The sequence below is a fragment of the Erythrolamprus reginae genome, chromosome Z (assembly GCF_031021105.1).
Source record: "Erythrolamprus reginae isolate rEryReg1 chromosome Z, rEryReg1.hap1, whole genome shotgun sequence".
In the NCBI taxonomy this organism is placed as follows: Eukaryota; Metazoa; Chordata; class Lepidosauria; order Squamata; family Dipsadidae; genus Erythrolamprus; species Erythrolamprus reginae.
The window spans coordinates 83,785,632-83,805,881 of NC_091963.1; the positions used below are offsets into that span (position 1 = coordinate 83,785,632).

The window sequence follows — 20,250 nt, forward strand, 5'->3', positions numbered from 1 at the left end:
CACTTATGGTGGTATTTGTTTATTTCAGATACTATGATCAACTGTGTTCCATAGAACCAAAATTTCCATTTTCTGAAAACCAGGTAATGTATGAAAGTTTTAAATATTGTTTTAAAATGCAATATATTGTCTAAGACAGTAGTTGACATTGGAATAAAAAGTTGCTTTTGAATGAATTCTATACTTTTAAACTATGCTTTTCTAAGTAAATAAATGAAACCGTGAAGACATCAGCCTTGGACAAGCATTTGTTATAAGTGTGACAATACTCTTTTGAATTACAAAAATACATATTAATCACAGTTTTGGAATACAGTATATTAGTTTCCCTAGAACTGTGATGGTGAACTCCTGGCATGCGTGCTACAGGTGGCACATGGAGCGATATCAGAGGGCACACTAGACGCCCTATGTCAGCTCTAGCACACATGCATGCGTTGGCCAGCTGATTTTTGGCCTTGAGGAATGCCGTTTCGCCCTCCAGATGATTTAGGGAAGCTTTCCTGAAGCCCCGGAGGCAAAAAAACTGCCCAACAGGCAAACCAGAAGTAAAGAAAATGCACTTTTTCACACCCCGGAGCTTCAGGAAGCTTCTCTAAACTCTCCAGAGTGCAAAAGGCAGCACAATGGGCAAACCATAAGCCTTTTTATCAAACTTCTGGTTTGCCCATTTGCCCATTTTTTTCACTGTCCCAGGCCTCAGTGAAGCCTGTGCGCATGCGTGGGGATGGGTGGGGGATTGTGCGCAAGCACGGGCAATGCGGGAGGTACACATGCATGGGGGGAGGGAAGGGGTGTGGGCACATGCATGCGAACCAAAAAGGTTTCGCCATCGCTGCCCTAGAAAATTTCAGTATGTACTTGACTCTACAAAAATTAAGAATAGTCCAATTAATTGAATGGCATAAATATATATTGTTTTAAGACTACACCCAATTCTGGTTATAATAATAAAATAATTGATGTAAAAGGAACTTTAAATATACCCAATTCTTTATCATATATCACATTTTCTCAAAATTTCCTTATATCCATATGTATTATCAGATAATGATAAGATGCAGATTTTTACTGGTTTTGACATCTGTATTTTTGCTTAAGGAATATTTTTTTAACATTTACATTTATCTTAAGACTAGAAATTAGTTTACTATTTTTATTTATATTTTTAGATCTGTGTAACTTTTACCTGGAAAGATGCTTTTGACAAAGGATCACTGTTTGGAGGATCTGTTAAACTTGGTAATTAATTATTACAGAATTGAAAATATATGAAATCTAATATTTTCATAAGTATTCTAATTTACTATATTTTTAAAGAATTGCTTATTTATTTATTAAATTTCAACACCATTCATTTTACCTATGTGATTAATTTAAAAGTCAGTTTAACTGATTGTACAGAAGAGACATGAATTTGAGTGTAATTTTTGTTTTGATCCTTAGAAACAAACAGTATTGGAATGGAATAATTTACTTGATAAAAGATTGCTAAGGTTTATTAACATTTTCATTGGAATGAGACATGAAATTGATTTGTGCTAAAAAGACTAGTTGATTTTGCAACTATATTCTTCATGTTCACTAACCCTAAAGGTTTTGAGTTGTTGAGGCACCTTGTGGTTATCTATCTGTGTAAATATTGTATATCCTATCCGGTTTTTAATATAATTACCTACTTTGTATGTTTTGTCAATTGAAAGAAACTAGAATCAGGCCAGACACCTCATTGTCATTTTATATTTTGATAGTCAGATTGGTGTTCTTATTCTACTTGATATATATTCTAAAAGCATAAGTATAAATATAAATAAATACTTTATTATAATTGTATATACACAGTATACCCATGCAACGAAATTCATATGACGCCAAAGAGCAGTCTCAACATACATAACAATCTGAAAAAACATGCTCAACCCTTCACAATTTCCCACCTAAACCATCCAATATATAATAGGTCAAATAATATTGTCCAGCACTGATGGTGACTCCCTAGTACATAGTTAAGTGCAATTATAGCTCTGGGATAAAAACTGTTCAGAAAACAGTTCGAGTTTTAATTATTCTGTATCTTCTGCCAGAAGGCAGTAGTCCAAAAAGATTGTAAGTAGGATGAGAAGAGTCTCTGAGAATATTGTGCACCTTCCTAAAACAGCAAGATGTGAAGATATTGTCCAGGGCTAGTAGCTGGAGCTCAACGATATTCTGGGCAGTTCTAATGATTCTCTGTAAAGCTTTTTTATCCACTACAGCAGTGTTTCCCAACCTTTTTTGAGCCGCGGCACATTATTCACATTTACAAAATCCTGGGGAACATTGAGCGGGGGAGCGGGGGGGGGGGGCGGCTAAACAAAGTTTGGACAAAAAAATATCTCTCTTCCTCTCTTTAGCTCTATTTCTCTCTCTCCCTCTCTTCCTTCCTTCCTCTTTCTTTTTCTCTCTCTCCATCCCTCTTTATTTCTCCCTTCCTTCCTCTCTTTTTTGCTATTTCTCTTTCCCTCCTTCCCTCCCTCTTTCTCTCTCTTGCTTTCTCTCTCTTTTTCTCTCCCCCTCCCTCTCTCTCTCTTTCTTGCTATTTCTTCTCTCTCTGTTTCTCTCTCCCCCCCTCTCTCTCTTGCTATCTCTTTCTCTCTTGCTATCTCTCTCTTTCTCTCTCTATCTTTTGCTTTCTCTTTCTCTCTCCCCTCTCTCTCCCTCTCTCTTTCTCTCTCTCCATCTCTTGCTCTCTTTCTCTCTCTTTCTTTCTCTCTCTTTCTCTCTCTCCATCTCTTGCTATCTCTTTCTCTCTCTCTCTTTCTCTCTCTTTCTTTCTCTCTTTTTTGCTTTCTCTCTTTCTCCCTCTTTCTCTCCCTCCCTCTTGCTATCTCTTTCTCTCTCTTGCTATCTCTCTCTTTCTCTCTCTTTTGCTTTCTCTCTCTTTCTCTCTCCACTCTCTCTTGCTATCTCTTTCTCTCTCTTGCTATCTCTTTCTTTCTTTCTCTCTCTCTTTCTTGTACACCACGCCGCAGCAGTGGCATTGGGGCAGTAGCAATAGGGCGGCGGCAGGGTGGTCAGCTGTGAGGCGGAGCTCCGGAACAGAGACACCGACGGCGGCGGCTGAACGTGTTGCTAGACACCGTACATGCTGGCGTTGCGCTGGGCATGGGCTTGGGGCTGGAGCCTCCGTCCTGGCCCAGTCAGCAGGCAAGGGCCAGCCACGCAATGCCAGCATGTACAGCGTACAGCAACATGTCCAGCCACCGCCGTCGGTGCCTCCGTTCCGGAGTTCCGCCTCACAGCTGACTACCCTGTCGCCGCCCCACGGCTACTGCCCGGTGCCGCTGCTGCCGCCCCCCACTATGCCCCAAAGCTCACCCGCTGCCGCCGCCAGGGAAGCTCCAGCCAGGCGGGGCGCTGCAGCTGACGGAAAACTTGGAAGGCGCAAAGAAGGAAGCTCAGCTTCCGGTCTCACAACTTTTTGCACTTCGCACTCAGCAAAAAGTTGCGAGACCAGAAGCTGAGCTTCCTTCTTCGCGGCACACCTAACCATGTCTCGCGGCATACCGTGCGAGAATACCATATGTTAGGTTGCTCTCAATGGTGCTGCGATAGTAGGACAACAATAGATGCTGAGATACATTTATCTTCCTGAGCATTCTTAGGAAGTACAGCCTCTTCACTGTACTGGGTCCCGCAATCATGCGGTTGCTCACTGTCCAGGCCACATAGGACCGAGCCTGTCTTTAAAAAGATTGCAGGATCTGCCCCTTCCCCAGAATTCACTCGGTCCTCCTACCGGCAGGACGCGTGATGGCTTAGCTCCTCTCCAAACAAACACCTTCCCTTTTCTCCTTCTCTTTAAAACCAACAGAAAAGATAAGTAATTAGTTCCTTCTTTTTGGCAAATAATTTTTTTTATTTTTTTTCTCTCCAATCACAGTACAATAAAAATTATAACAACATCAAATTGTTTTACAATAAATCAATTTCAGGAAGTTATAGAATACAATGCTACCACCTTCACTTTTGACATCTGAATAAAAATAGCTGCCCAATTTTTTAATGCTATAGAAATATACTATTAGCTAAGACCCCATTTAAGCTGTTCCGAATTCTAGTATCTCACATTGAATAGGCTGAAATGTTTCAAATCTCTCCTAATCACTTCCATATTAATTTTCATATATAATCAATACCCTTTACAAATAGTTAACGCCTATTAATAAAATACCCTTTAAAAAAAGCCTTTGAAAAATTCTTACAGTAGCGTAATCAAAGTGGAAAAAATAAACCCAATAATATCACCAAATAGTGCCTAATTAATCCAATTACCAACCTAATTACTAATTGCTTTATATAAAAAATTAAACATGAAAAGGATAGAATCAAAATAAAATTAAGTCTATAAAAAATAAAATGAAATTAAGTCTCTAAATAAATTAAGAAATTAAAAAAACGTAAGACAGAGAATAGAAAATTACACTAAATAGATAAGATAAGATATAGGTGTAACGACGCAGCAGAATAAAAAAAAGAAAGCTAAAAAAAAGAAAGAAAAAGAAAAGCGCAAAACAAAAAAAAAAGTAAGAAAAGGAGGAAAGAGCAAAGAACTTTCCTCTTCTTCTGATTGACTTCTCCACCTATCTCCTTATAGCATTTTCCAAAATTTGTAAAGTTTTAAAATTGCTTTTAAAAAAAGAACTTACCCAACAGAATCCTCCAACCCAAACAAAGAAAAGAAAAGAAAGAAATTTCCTTAACAGCCCACTAGGGTCAACCTTTATATAAAGGATAAAACGAGTCCAGTTTTATCACTGCAAACCCAGTGGAATCATCATGCCCTAATCTAAGTTGTTGGTCCCAGTGAATAAAAAAGAAAATTCCCCTTCCCTAATCCTGACCCAATTTATAATCTTTCAAAAATTAATAATATGCTCTTCCAAATTTGTGATCCAGATTGTCTGAAATTTAAATATCTAAGGTAATTTCTCCATCATTGTTCATAAAAAAAAATTTAAAGGGAAGGAAGAAAGCCCTCCAATATCCAACTAGGATCTAATTATAAATATAGTGCTGTATGTCCAGCTAAATTTTTTATACCCTAGTCTTAACTTTATTGCTGCAAGCCCAGCGGAATTCTCATGCCCTATTTTATTTAAATTGATCCCAATAGGTAATAGGAAGAGCTTCCCCTTCTTCGATCCATATTTTGGATAGCTTTAAATCAATAAATTAAATAACATATTTTCATCAGAAGATAGCTTAAACCAAAGATCAGTTCATTTCTTATTTAAGTAAATTAATTCCATTATTTCATTATTAATTCCATTTTCAATACTTGTTTCTTATATTCTTGCCATCAAATCCATATATTTCCATATACACATGTGATTCTGATAAATCCTAAGTCCTAGATTTAATTTTAAATTTTCCCAAATATTAAATTTTTCTCCACGAAACATTTTCAATTTTTGCAAACTTTTAAAATTGCTTTGTATATGAAGAACTTTTTTTTCCTTAGAAAGTAACTTATTCCATGAATCAGTTCATTTCTTATCTACATAAATTCATTCCATTCTTAATTCATTTTTAATACTTATTTCATACACGTTATATCTTATATAGAATAGAATAGAATTTTATTGGCCAAGTGTGATTGGACACACAAGGAATTTGTCTTATATCTTATAAAAAAATCTTATAGAATCAATTAGCTGCTCCTAAAGTTTAAGATCATTTTCTTATATTCTGGCCAATGTTCCCTCTAATTTTTTTTTTGTGTGGGCGGAAAAGTATAGTGTCTGAGCGGCAGTCCTTTTGGGACTGAGCGGCATAGAAGTATAAATAAGTAAGTAAGTAAATAAATAAATAAGTAAATAAGTAAGTAAATAAGTAAATAAGTAAATAAATAAATAAGAAAAAAATTCCCTTCTTTTTTATTAAAAGAAATTAATAATAAAACAAAACCAAAATCTATTACTATTATTACTATCTTCTCTTTTTCCATCCCTGTCTCCTCCCCCCTTGTGTGTGTGTGTGTGTGTGTGTGTGTGTGTGTATGAACTCTTGAACCATTTCCAATAACAGGTGAGCTATTGGAAATGGTTCAAGAGTTCACACACACACACAAACGGCTGGGGGGGTTTTTCTGTTATTATTTGGGTGCTTTTTACCACATGCTTTAAATCAAGAGTCATTTCTCTCTCTTTCTCTCTCCCCCTCTTGCTCTCTCTCTCTTTTTCTCGCTTTCTCTGTCCCTCTTTCTATCTCTCCCCCTCTTTCTCTCTCTCTTTCTCTCTCTCTCTTTCTCTCTTGTTTTCTTTCTCTCTATTGCTTTCTTTCTCTTTCACTCTTTCTATCTCTTGCTTTCTTTCTCCTCTCTCTTGCTAGCTCTCCCCCTTTCTCTCTCTCTTTCTCTCTTGTTTTCTTTCTCTTCTCTCTCTTGCTATCTCTCTCCCCCCTTTCTCTCTCTCTCTTTGTCACTTACTTTCTCTCCCCCCCCTCTCTCTCTCTGTGTTAGCGAGGGGGCTGCGAGAGCACTTTCTCCGAGCGCTTCAGGAACGCTTGCCCTGCCTCTACTGCAGCCCCCTTGCTGAAAGTCCGGGACGAAAGCACTCCCAGCAAAGGGGCTGCGAGAGGGGCAGGGCGGGCATTCCTGAAGTGCGCGGAGTGAAGAGGAGGAGAATCCGCAGCCACGGCCGCGAGAGAAGTCGCGCCCCAAGGCAGGAGGCAAGGCAAGAAAGTAAGTGACAAAGAGAGAGAGAGGGTGGAGGAGGAGAGGGGGCTAATCGGGCGGGTGGGGGGCAGGGCCGAGAGGGGGCCAGAGGCACCGTGGGGAGGCAGAGGTGGCCGCGGCTCCCTTTTTTTCTTTCTACTGCCCGCCCCCCCGTGGGCTGTCGGGGATGGGGAACGTGGAAAAGTGCGTGGGGGGTATTTTGGGGGGCGCGCGCGCTCACGCACGCAGCTTATAGGGAACACTGATTCTGGCCATCGCTTAGCATACTTCACTCCTCTTCTCCATTCAGATCATGTATTTCCATATAAACATGTGTTTCTTTTATATCCTAAGTTCTAGATTTAAATTTAATTTTTTCCAAATATAGTGGTACCTCGTCTTACGAACGCCTCTTCTAACGAACTTTTCGAGATATGAACCCCGTGTTTAAGATTTTTTTGCCTCTTCTTCCGAACTATTTTCATGTTACAAACCCAAGCCGCTGCTGCTGGGATGAAGGGATTTCTTTTCCCCCCCTTATTTGAAGAAAGAAAAGGGAGGGGTGGCTTGGAGGGGGAGTTTGCATTAACAAAAGAAGGAGAACAGCGTGCTTGCAGAGGCACTGAAAGGGTGTCTTTTGAAGAAAGAAAAGGGAGGGGCGGCTTGGAGTGCGAAAGAGTTTGCATTAACAAAAGTAGGAGAACAGCATGCTTGCAGAGGCACTGAAAGGGTGTCTTTTGAAGAAAGAAAAGGGAGAGACAGCTTGGAGGGGGAAAGAGTTTGCATTAACAAAAGTAGGAGAACTGTGCTTGCAGAGGCACTGAAAGGGTGTCTTTTGAAGAAAGAAAAGGGAGGGGCGCCCCCCTTGCCTTTCTTCCGTCCCACTCACCCTTTAGCCTAGCCTTGCTTCTTCCACCCGCCCCCTTTAGCTGCTCCTCCCTGCCCTCTGTTCACCTCCCTTCTAAAGTTTGGGATTTTCCTGAAGGATTTGCACGCATTATTTGCTTTTACATTGATTCCTAAGGGAAACATTGTTTCATCTTACAAACTTTTCACCTTACGAACCTTGTTCTGGAACCAATTAAGTTCGTAAGACAAGGTATCACTGTAGTAAAAAAATTTTTTTAAAGAAAAAGGTTATATTTATATTTCCATATAAACATGTGTTTCTTTTATATCCTAAGTTCTAGATTTAAATTTAAATTTTCCCAAATAGTAAAAAAAATAATAAGAAAAAGGTTTATAAATAAAACATTTATAAAAAGAAAAAAATACAAAGAGCCTTATTATAACCAGTATCATATAATATATAAAAAGCTTTTTACGTATTAAATAATCCCCCTTTCCTCAAACCAGATATTCTCCAAAACAAAATACATTTCCTCTAATATTATACCCCCCCTTTTTTAGGCTGTGCATAAACGAATTTCATATAATCACGATCTTATCCTAATTAAAAATATATATATAAAAAACATAGAATCCTTTCAAAACACTCTTTTCCCTCCTGATGTTAATACTATCAAATCCATATTATTATCAAGTAGGTTATATATCCAGAGTTTTTTCCCCATATAAGCCTGTTAATAAATTCAATAGTTTTAATATAGTTAAACATTTAAGAATATAATGCCTCTTATCAAGTAATGTCCACGATTCTAACAGATATAGCCACGATTCTAACAGATTCCTTTCTTCTAAAAATAGCGTATTTTCTTCTTCTTTGCTTAGGATGATACTGTAAAAATTAAATTAAATGTAAAATGTCCATGTCCTGCTCCAGATCTTCTCCGTGTGTATCTTAAAAGTATATGTTAAATTATTCTGTTAGAAAAGCTAGGAAAGGTTCTTGCTTAGTTAGATCTTTCCCATTCCTCTCTGTGATGATGTTATTCAAATCTTCCCATTGTTATTCAAATCTTATTCAAATCTTCTCATTGCATTTACTTCCCAAATCCAAAATCACAATTCCAAGATGGAAAATCAGCTCCGAAAGCCACACGACAGCCCCAAGATGACACGTCACTTTCGAAGGGAAAGCAAAAATACACCATAATCCAAATAAACACCAAATCAGATCTGATCCAAGGTCCATCTTTAACAGCCTTTAAAGCTCTTCAAAAGAAGAACGTTGATTAGGCACTTTTGCTAGTCCATGCTCTTGCTGTATGCCCCTATTCATGAGCAGCCGCTGTGATCTATTTCCGGCTTCTCTAATCACGATCGTAACCGATTTTCGAACATATGCAATTAGCTTCCTTAGCACTCCAAACTCACCAGCACACCGCTTAAAGTTTCTTCACCATGCCAATGCTTGTTTTTTATTCCCTTTCCAGATATTATCGGTCTTCTTCAATTGCCTGCGTTGCGTTGTCTCCCGTGGCTGGTGCCGGCACAGATATGGCTGCCTGGCCGGCCTTGCACCACCACTGGCGCAAGACCAGGTCGGTTCACCTGGCGGGGGTTTGCCGACCCCCTACCAGGCCTCCAATAGCGTCCCTTACATCACCTTCCCTCCAGGGAGGATCGGGTTCGGTTCATCAGAACCGAGACCCCCGGACGGTGGGGATTCAGACCTATACTCTAGAGACCGAGGGCAGCTCCGTGTTGCCGCAGCCATTGACCCCACCCCTTGTAATTAGTTCCTTCTTATCGGCAATCTAAGCAGTTTGGCTTTCAGCCAGCCTTCCTGGGCTCGGCTCCGAGCGGAGAAGCTGCAACGAGGCTAATAGTTAATTGCGCAATTGCTTTGCCTCCTCGCTACAGATAGTTGAGTTTTGCTATCATTAAATCTGCCCAGCTGAGAGGTTTTTATTACTAATTGGCTTCTGTTACCTCCTGCAGAGTGGGACGCTTTTACAAGTCCACTTGTTTCTGTCCTCTGGACTTAGTCTGACTCTTATTGAGTTTCCTTGGCGCGAAGCCCTCAGCATCCAGTAATTCCAGCACCATTGGCCTGCCCACGAACAGGCCGTTTGGAGCCTTACAGTCCACTGCATGGCCCAGAGTAGGCTGTGAGAGTCTCAGGCTTTTACTCCTGTGCTAGGCCTAGTGTGCCTTGGTTGCTTAATCAGTGAGGCCTAGCCCTTCTGGACTCATTGGCACGAACTCTGGATTGATCCAGATTGTCTTTGAGTGGCAGATGCTCCTGGGCCTAGGAGCTTGGGGCCCCTTCTTCTTGGGAACTTATTGGTTCAGACTATTCCTTCTTCCAAATTTTGGCTCTAGACCTTGTCCCTGTAATTTGTTCAGGCCATGGCTTCTTGTATTCCCAAGAGAGGCACTTCTTCCAGAAATACTCAGGACCTTAGGCCTACTGTTGATGAAATTGAAATCATGCCTCAGGCCTTGTCCTCCTCTCTTGCAGCTCCCCCAGTGGCCAGGCCCACCAGAGCTGAAAGAGAAGGGATAAAGCACTAAAAAAAAATCCATGAACAATCAACCAAACGCTTAAGAGTGCTGGTCCAAGTTCACGTTAGCTCACCTGAACCCCCAGATCCTCTTGATCTGCCTCCCTCAGGTATACCTGTCTTGTCTCTGGATGAACCATACCTAAATAGACCCCAACCTAACTTATAGGGCTTAGGCCCAGAGGTACCAGACCTTTGAATCAGGGTCCCTTAGAGTCTGAACCTTCCAGGGCCTACAGGGTTCCCTCTGATCTACCTGCTTCTATTACTAACCTTCCTTCTGAGCTGCAATCTAATTTTTCTGCCTTATCTCAAGCCATTGATGCCAAATTCAAGGCCATCAATGTGCATTCCCATCCTCGTAGTCACTCTCGTTTCAGACCTATGACTTCCTTCTCAAGCTACAGAGTCCCACAAGAACCAGACTCTGAATCCTCTGAGGAAGAGAACGAGGATGATGAAGATCCTGAACACAGGGATGACCCCTTCCAAGGCCTGTCTGAGGATGAAGAATCTCAAATCAAACTTCCCCATCCTCTATTATCTCTCCCTTTTAAGTCCCTACTGCTGTTCGTTGTTTAAGTCCCTACTGCTCAAAGCTAGGGCAGCCACAGGCCTCTCAGGTCAAGACAAGCAAGCACTGACCTCTGCAGCTCCACAAGAAGAAAATGTCCCATTCTTCATGGAGGGGCAGGAAGATACTGAGGTCATCCCCATGCCTAAACTATTCAAGAACGCTTTGCTGAAACAGTGGGATCATCCATCCTTGGGTTCTAATCCCTCCTCCAAAGTTAAGAAACTGTAAAAAGTCTCACCTTCTTATGAGGATCTTATTTTTCCTAAGGCAGACGAGCTGGTCAAGACCCTGCACTCTGCAGTAGCCATGTCTGACGGGGCAGAAGAAGTCTTAAAACTGGAAGACAAACGTCTGGAGCAAATGCCCAAGAAATGTTTCCTTGCTGACACCTGGGCTATTAAATGTGCAGCATCAGCATCCTTCTTTACTAGAGACATGCTTCTGTGGTTACAGCAACTTCAACAGCATATCCCTCCCGATAACTTGAAGGGCCAACAGGACTTCAACAAGGTCTTCGCAGCGGCCCAGTATGTTGCGGATGCTACCCTGCATGGCCCTGCCCCTGGCAAGTGGGAGTGACGCAGAAGTGGCAGCTCTCCTTGGGTCCTCTAAATTGTAAGCTATTATTTGGTAAATTACTTGATCTTCTACTTACAGAAACCACTGATAATAAGAAAATCCTGGGTCCTAATACCAAGTAGGCTGCTTAATGCTTCAGCCCTTTCGGCGGTCCAGTCGCCAATAAGATCAGGTGTTCGCACTTCAAAGGAACTCAGGTCAGTATAACCCCAGGGGCAGAGGGTCTTGATATCAAAGAGGCTCCTCCTCCTCTAGGGCCTCAAAAAGGTCCAGGTGGTAATGACCACTCTATCCCCATTGGGGGAGGTGCTTGGCCTGGTTCGCTCCCAGCTGGTGCCATACCTGAAAGGACCCCTGGGTTATTTCCACAGTTGAATGGAGTCTCCAATTGGAGTTTATCTCCATCCCCCCCCCCAAACGTTTTATCTCTTGCCCTTCTCCTAGATCCTTCTCCTTCCGTCTCCGCATGGAGGAGGCGATCCAGCATTTGTTTATTATCGGGCTATCCAGCCAGTACCATCCTCTCATAGAGGACTTGGCTTCTACTCCATCCTCTTCATGGTCCCTAAGATCCCTGGAGGATGGAGAGCCATTTTGGATCTTAAAAGATTAAACCAGTACATTAAATACAGAATTTTCAAGATGCATTCCTTACCTTCTCTCCTGGCATCCATTTTCCCGGTGGACTTTATGTCTTCCTTAGACCTTATGGAGGTTTATCTCCATGTTCCCATTTTATTTTTATTTTTTTTTTCAATTTTTTTATTATTTTTCATAAAACAGACATACAGACATACAAACATTAAACATAAAATGGGGATGTATTTCCCCGCTTCTTTTGAAAGTGTACATTCAAATAGAAAAAAGAATACATAATCAAACATTTGTTAAATGTTAAAAAGTTTAGTAAAAAATTTTCAAATCTTAAATACGATATTAGTACGGTATAAGTAAAAATGCTTAATATGTTGTTTATGTGTAATATATTCATCTAATCAAACATTCAAACAAATCTCAGTTACTAAACATACATAAAACAGAATTTTTAATATATCGCTTGTGAGTAAACTACTATATCAAAATCATCAACAAATACATCTAATATTGTTATTACCTAAATAAAAACAGATCTATCTCTTATTTTTTCTTATCTAACCATTTATATATGTTGTTCCATGTTTCATAGAATTTTGTATCTTCTTGATCGTTTAATCGTCGTGTCATCATATCCATTTCAGCGCAATCTAATATTTTAGCTATAACTTCTTCTTTCTTGGGGATTTCCTCCCCCTTCCAGTTTTGCGCATATATTATTCTAGCCGCAGTTAATATGTGTATTATTAAGTAAAGAGTTTCTTTCTTATAAGTCTGATTAGTAATTCCTAATAAGTAAAATTCCGGGGTGTTATCTATGTCATATTTTAATATTTCTTTTAATATCTTCTCAATCATCTTCCAATAAATTTTAGCTTTACCACATGTCCACCATTGATGGTAATAAGTTCCTATATCTTTCTTGCATTTCCAACACAGTGGGGATGTTTTAGGAAACATTTTTGCTATCCTGTTTGGTGGAAGGTGCCATCTATAAAACATTTTAATTTGGTTTTCTTTTAATGAAACTGACTTGGTCATTTTCCAATTATTAATCCAAACTTTTTCCCAAGTATCTATATCTATTTCCTTACCTATATTTCTGCACCATCTTATCATGGTATCTTTTAGAGTCAACTCTATATTTTTGTGAGCGATAAGGAATTTATATGTTTTCCCTATCATTTTTACTGAATTATTAATAATTAAATGACTTAGCAAATTCTTACTTTTATTAAAAGTGTAAAGAGTTATATCCTTCTGGTATCTGGATCGAATCTGGGCATAATGCCACCAATCTATTATTATCCCTTCTTCTTGTAGTTTATTCCTAGGCTTTAGCTTCATCTGATCATTTAATAATTCTTTATATCTATAAAATATTTTCGTGTCTTTTATAGATTTTGGATGTGTTATTGCTTCTAAAGGGGCTATCCATTCTGGAACATTTAAGAAGTGATTTTTCTTTATGTCCTTCCAAACCTCTAGTAAATACTTCCTTAATGTGTGTCTTTTAAAATATGAGTGATTTTTTTCCTTGTCATACCATATAAATGCATGCCAACCCAGCATAAGATCATGTCCTTCTAAATTTAATATTCTTTTATTCTCTAAGGTTATCCAATCTTTAATCCATGTTAAGGCGGCAGCCTGGTAATATAATTTCCAGTTTGGAAGACCAAATCCTCCTCTTTCTTTAATGTCTTCCAAACAGTTTATTTTTATCCTTGCTTTTTTCCCTTGCCATATAAATTTTTTAACTAAGTTTGTCAAAGTTTTTAAAAAAGTTCCCCCTGGGTTTATTGGAATTACCTGAAAGAGAAATAAAACCTTAGGCAGAATATTCATCTTGATTGTGGCAATTCTTCCTAAAAATGATATTTTCAGGTTATTCCATGTTTCTAAATCTTTTTTAATTTCTGATAATAATTTTATGTAATTATCATTTTTTAATGTTATTGTTTTCGCTGTTAAATTTATTCCTAAATATTTTACTTTCTTTACGGTTTTTATTCCAGAAATATTTTCTAATTTAGTTTCTTGTGTTTTATTCATATTTTTAGTTAAGAAAGAAGTTTTGCTTTTATTTATCTTTAAACCTGCTACCTTTCCGTATTGTTCAATAGTTTGCAATAAAGAAGGAACAGTTGTTATCGGTTCTTCAATTATAAACGTTAAGTCATCTGCAAAAGCTTGGAGTTTGTAAGTTTCGTCTCCTATAGTTAAACCTTTTATTTCGGAATCCGCTCTTATTTTAATTAATAAAGTTTCAAGTGTCATAATAAATAACAATGGTGATATAGGACATCCTTGACGAACTCCCTTATTTATATCAAGTGCTTGTAATTGATTATTATTTAATATTATCTTAGTCGTTTGTTTTGAGTATATAGTATCTATTAAATTAACAAATTTTGAGCCAAATCTCATTTTGTTTAATTGCATTTTTATAAATGTCCAGTTAACGTTGTCAAAGGCCTTTTGAGCATCTAAGAACATTAAGGATGCTGTCTTATCTGGGTGTTGTTCATAGTATTCTAATGTGTTTATTACTGTTCTAAGATTATTTTTTATTTGTCGCCCTGGTAAAAATCCATTTTGGTCTTGATGTATTATTCCATTTATAATTCTTTTAAGTCTATCTGCATAAATGGCAATAAATATTTTATAATCTACATTTAATAAAGATATGGGTCTATAATTTTTGATTTTTACTGGGTCAGTGCCGGATTTGTGTATTAAAGTTGTCAGCGATTCTGACCAAGATTTCGGAATTTTACCGTCAAGTCTACATAAATTAAAAGTTTCTAACATATAGTTTCTTACTATTTCATTGTCTATCTTATACCATTCTGCCGGTATAGCATCTGGACCAGTGGCCTTATTGTTTTTCTGTTTTTTAATTATAGTTAGGAGTTCTTCCATTGTTATTGGACCATCCAACATAGTCTGTTGATCTTCTGTTATTTGTGGTAATTTTGAAGCCTGTAAGTAATTAAAAACCTCATCTTCACTAACATTGTCTTTGGCATAAAGATCTTTATAAAAATTATAAACAATATCCGCCTTTCCTTCTGTATCATATTTTATTGTACCATCTTTGTCTACTAATTTTTTTATCAATTTGGATTGACTCTGCTTTCTAAGTTTATATGCTAACCATCTGCCTGGTTTATTTGCATGTTCAAAATAATGTTGTTTTGCTCTTTTAATTTTTTCAGTTATTTGATTTTGTTCTATAATTCTAATTTTATGTTTAATTACATTTATTTCTGTTTTAAAGTCTCTGTTCTTGGTGTGTTGCTGCGATGCAAATTCCAATTGTTTTAATTCATTTATTAATTGTACGTACTTTAATTTATTTTCCTTATTGTATTTTGCTGTATACGATATTGTTAACCCTCTTATATAAGCTTTGAGTGTATCCCATATATTCTGTGGAGTGGTGTCTGGGGTTTTATTAATTTCAAGAAATATTTTTAATTCCTTTTCGATCCAATCCTTATATTTCTTATCATTTAGTATATTTCTATTCATCCGCCAAATATTCTGTTTGTTGTTCCTTCTTATATAAACCACTATTGGGTTGTGGTCAGCCCATGTATTAACATCTATCTCTACTTCCCTTATTTGTTCTGCAAGCATTTTTGGTGTCCATACCATGTCTATTCTTGTCCAGATTTTGTGAGGATTAGAATAAAACGTAAATTGTCTTTTATGGGGGTCCATGTTCCCATTTTAAAGGGCCACAGATAATTCCTCCACTTTGCCTTCAGAGCAAACACTATCAGTACAGGGCCATGCCTTTCGGCCTGTCCTGAGCCCCTCGAGTCTTAACTAAGCTCTTGGGCTCCCTGGCGGCTCATATTCAAGCTACCCCCATTCATATTTTGTGTTATTTAGATGACTTTTTAGTTCACGGTCCCTCCAAAGAGGGCACCCGTACAGATCTTCAGTTAGCCATGTCTATCCTACAGGAGCATGGTTTCACCATCAATATCAAAAAAAGTCAACTTCATCCTTCCACTTCCCTTCAGCACCTGGGGGCAGTCATAGACTCCCGCCTATCTCAGGTTTCCTTTCTACTGAAAGGAAGATTAGCATCAAAGAGCTTATCTCTCAAATTAAGTCCCAAAGTAAGGTCTCCATCGCCTCCCTGTCTTCCTTACTGGGAAAGATGGTGTCCTGCATTGGCATCATACCCTGGGCATGTTTTCATGCTATGGAACTCCAATGGCTCTTGTGGCCATTCCAGAGATCAGCAACCGGCAACTCGGCTTGCTCCATTCTCGTTCCTCCTGTCATCCTGAGATCCCTCTCATGGTGGACCTCCTCCGCCCTGGACAAAGGATCCCTATTCAGGATTCCAAACCAGTTTACCTTCACCACGGATGCCAGTCTGCTGGGCTGGGGACCCCACGCTCCGGACCTGATAGCCCAAGGCACAGGGTCAACAGAGGAGTCATCCAAGCCAACCAATTGGCAGGAACTGAAAGCAGTGTCGCTAGACCTCAATAATAATAATAATAATAATAATTATTATTATTATTATTATTATTATTATTATTATTTATTAGATTTGTATGCCGCCCCTCTCCGAAGACTCAGGGCGGCTCACAATAATAATAAAAAATATTACAATGAAACAAATCTAATATTAAAAACATAAAATCCCATCATTTAAAACCTCAAGAGGTTCAAACCACACATTCTCAACTGACATGTCCTGATTTTAATGGACAATAGGGCTATGAACAGCCACATCTGCAGACAAGGAGGCACCCGGTCCAAAGCCCTGATGCAGGAAGCACTGAAACTGGGTCTTTGGGCAGAGAGACATCTGCAGTCTCTGTCGGCCGACCACATATCGGGAATCCTCACTGTGCAGGCGGACTGACTCCCGCTCAACTCTGGACCCAGGAGAGTGGAGTCTCCATCCGGACCTATTCCAGCAAATCTGCCCAAATTCGGTCACCCGTCGCTAGACCTGTTCACGACCATGAACAGAGAGGAGACTGAAAGGAGACCAAGAGAGGGCTGGTAGATCAAGGCCTGGTGGTGGGAGAGTCATACAGACATGGACACCCCCCTCCCTATTTTTGGGGGGGAAGAGAGATACTGAATGACCTTGACTTGAATAACCTCTGCCCCTGAGAACTTGGCACTTGGCACTTTGAGAAACTTGACACTTCTGAGAACTCGCCACTTGGAAAAAACTTGGCATCTTGGGAAACTGGCACTTTGAAAACTTTAGCACTTTTGAAAACTTAGCACTTTTTATTAGCTGCTGTGGACCGGATTTCCTAAATGAACTGAATTATTCATTTTTACCTATATTTGTATTTTCTACATTTTTTATTTTTATATTTAGCTTAATGGTGTTTTAATATTGATATTTCTAATTTTTAATATATTTTTTTATACTTTTATATTAACTTCTAATTAATCTATTTTAAATCAACTGGGGGGGGGGGTTAAATTGATGTATAACTGGGGTGGGTGCAACAATGTGTATGGGAGGAGTGATTGGTATGAGTGGGATGATTGGAGTGGGTGGGGTTATGGGATAAATGGGAATAGTATGAATGATTTATTTGGCCCACCTGACGCTGGAGAGGCGGGAGGGAAGGAGGCATCGATCTCTGGGGTGGCAGAGGGTCGGAATATCCCGGTGTTGCTGGGGAGAGGTAGATATGGCGGGAGCCACGGAGTTAGCCGTTCCAGGGGAACGAGGGATCGCTGTTTAATAACTATTCCTTGTTCCGGCTCCGTGAGCTCAACCCAGGGCACTGGTGATGAGTGTAACTCTGGCCCTGGGCTCAGGTTGCTGCTGCTCAATGCCAGGTCGGTGGTAAATAAAGCTCTCCTCATCCGGGATTTAATCCTGGATGAGGAGGCCGACCTGGCATGTGTAACTGAAACCTGGCTGGGCCCGGAGGGAGGAGTTCCTCTCTCGGAAATCTGCCCAGCTGGGTTTCAGATATGGCATCAACCTCGACCCCAGGGAAGGGGGGGAGGAGTGGCTATTGTAGCCAGGGAGAGCCTTGGCCTGCGTGGGCTCGTTGCTCCGGAGATTGCGGGTTGCGAGTCCCTCCTTGTGAAGTTGGACTTAGGGGTTCAGGTGGGCTTGTTTCTCACGTACCTGCCTCCCAGCTGCGTGTCAAAAGCCCTGCCTGTGCTACTCGAGGAGGTAGCCGGGTTGGCGGTGGAGTTCCCCGGACTTATTGTCCTGGGGGACTTCAATCTGCCGTCACTCGGCGAAACCTCTGGGTTGGCACAGGAGTTCATGGCCACCATGACAGCCATGGACCTGACTCAAGTAGTTCAGGGTCCGACTCACGAGGGAGGGCACGCACCTGACATGGTATTCCTCTCTGAGCAACTGAGTAATGGTCTGAGACTAAGGGGCTTAGATGCGCTGCCTTTGTCATGGTCAGACCATTTCCTACTACGGCTTGACTTCCTGGCTCCAATCCTTCCCCGCAGGGAGGCGGAACCAATTAAGATGTTCCGCCCCAGACGCCTGATGGACCCTGAGGGCTTTCAGACGGCGCTTGGGGTTATACCAGAGGCACTTGTCCACAGTTCGGCAGAGTCTCTTGCGGAAGCCTGGAACAAGGCCGCAGCGGAGGCTCTTGACCGGATTGCGCCTTTGCGACCTCTCCGAGGTGCTAGACCCCGTAGAGCTCCATGGTTCAACGAGGAGCTCCGGGAGTTGAAACGCCAGAAGAGACGTCTAGAGAAGCGATGGAGGAAGAGTAGGTCTGAATCCGACCGAACACTTGTAAGAGCTTTTATTAAGACTTACAAAGTGGCGCTCAAGGCGGCAAGATGCGCGTACCATGCCGCCTTGATTGCATCAGCGGAATCCCGCCCGGCCGCTCTGTTTAGGGTGACCCGCTCCCTTCTTAACCAGGGGGGAGTTGGGGAGCCCTTACAGAGTAGTGCCGAGGACTTTAACACGTTTTTCGCTGATAAAGTCGCTCGGATCCGAGCCGACCTCGACTCCAATTGTAAAACAGAGTCGACTGACAACGAGTCAGTCGAGGTGACTGGGGCACGTACTTGTCCACCTGTCTGGGAAGAGTTTGATCTGGTGACACCTGATGAAGTGGACAAGGCCATCGGAGCTGTGAGTTCCGCCACCTGTTTACTGGATCCGTGTCCCTCCTGGTTGGTTTCGGCCAGCAGGGAGGTGACACGGAGCTGGGCCCAGGAGATTACCAACGCTTCCTTGGGGAGGGGAGTTTTTCCATCACTCTATAAAGAAGCGCTTGTGCGCCCCCTCCTCAAGAAGCCTTCCCTGGACCCAGCCGTACTTAACAACTATCGTCCAGTCTCCAACCTTCCCTTTATGGGGAAGGTTGTTGAGAAGGTGGTGGCACTCCAGCTCCAGCGGTCCTTGGAAGAAGCCGATTATCTAGGTCCCCAGCAGTCGGGTTTCAGGGCCGGTTACAGCACGGAAACCGCTTTGGTCGCGTTGATGGATGATCTCTGGCGGGCCCGGGACAGGGGTTTATCCTCTGTCCTGGTGCTCCTTGACCTCTCAGCGGCTTTCGATACCATCGACCATGGTATCCTTCTGCACCGGCTGGAGGGGCTGGGAGTGGGAGGCACTGTCCTTCAGTGGTTCTCCTCCTACCTCTCTGGCCGGTCGCAGTCGGTGTTAGTGGGGGGCCAGAGGTCGACTCCTAGGTTTCTCCCTTGTGGGGTGCCTCAGGGGTCGGTCCTCTCCCCCCTACTATTCAACATCTACATGAAACCGCTGGGCGAGATCATCCAAGGACATGGGGTGAGGTATCATCAATATGCGGATGATACCCAGCTTTACATCTCCACCCCATGCCCAGTCAACGAAGCGGTGGAAGTGATGTGCCGGTGCCTGGAGGCTGTTGGGGCCTGGATGGGTGTCAACAGACTCAAGCTCAACCCGGATAAGACGGAGTGGCTGTGGGTTCTGCCTCCCAAGGACAATCCCATCTGTCCGTCCATCACCCTGGGGGGGGAATTATTGACCCCCTCAGAGAGGGTCCGCAACTTGGGCGTCCTCCTCGATCCACAGCTCACATTAGAACAACATCTTTCAGCTGTGGCGAGGGGGGCGTTTGCCCAGGTTCGCCTGGTGCACCAGTTGCGGCCCTATCTGGACCGGGACTCATTGCTCACAGTCACTCATGCCCTCATCACCTCGAGGTTCGACTACTGTAATGCTCTCTACATGGGGCTACCTTTGAAAAGTGTTCGGAAACTTCAGATCGTGCAAAATGCAGCTGCGAGAGCAGTCATGGGCCTACCTAGGTATGCCCATGTTTCACCATCACTCCGCAGTCTGCATTGGTTGCCGATCAATTTCCGGTCACAATTCAAAGCGTTGGTTATGACCTTTAAAGCCC

General features: G+C 41.3%; 1 protein-coding gene across 2 annotated transcripts in view; it reads left to right on the plus strand.

The window, feature by feature from the left end:
* Positions 1-20,250, plus strand: part of PDCD6IP (programmed cell death 6 interacting protein) — a 151,810-nt gene that overhangs the window by 30,802 nt on the left and 100,758 nt on the right. For both annotated transcript variants that reach the window (XM_070727508.1, XM_070727507.1), the window contains exons 2-3: positions 29-83; positions 1,173-1,242. In XM_070727508.1, the coding sequence (XP_070583609.1) occupies positions 29-83; positions 1,173-1,242 (125 nt within the window). The remainder of the gene's footprint in view (positions 1-28; positions 84-1,172; positions 1,243-20,250) is intronic.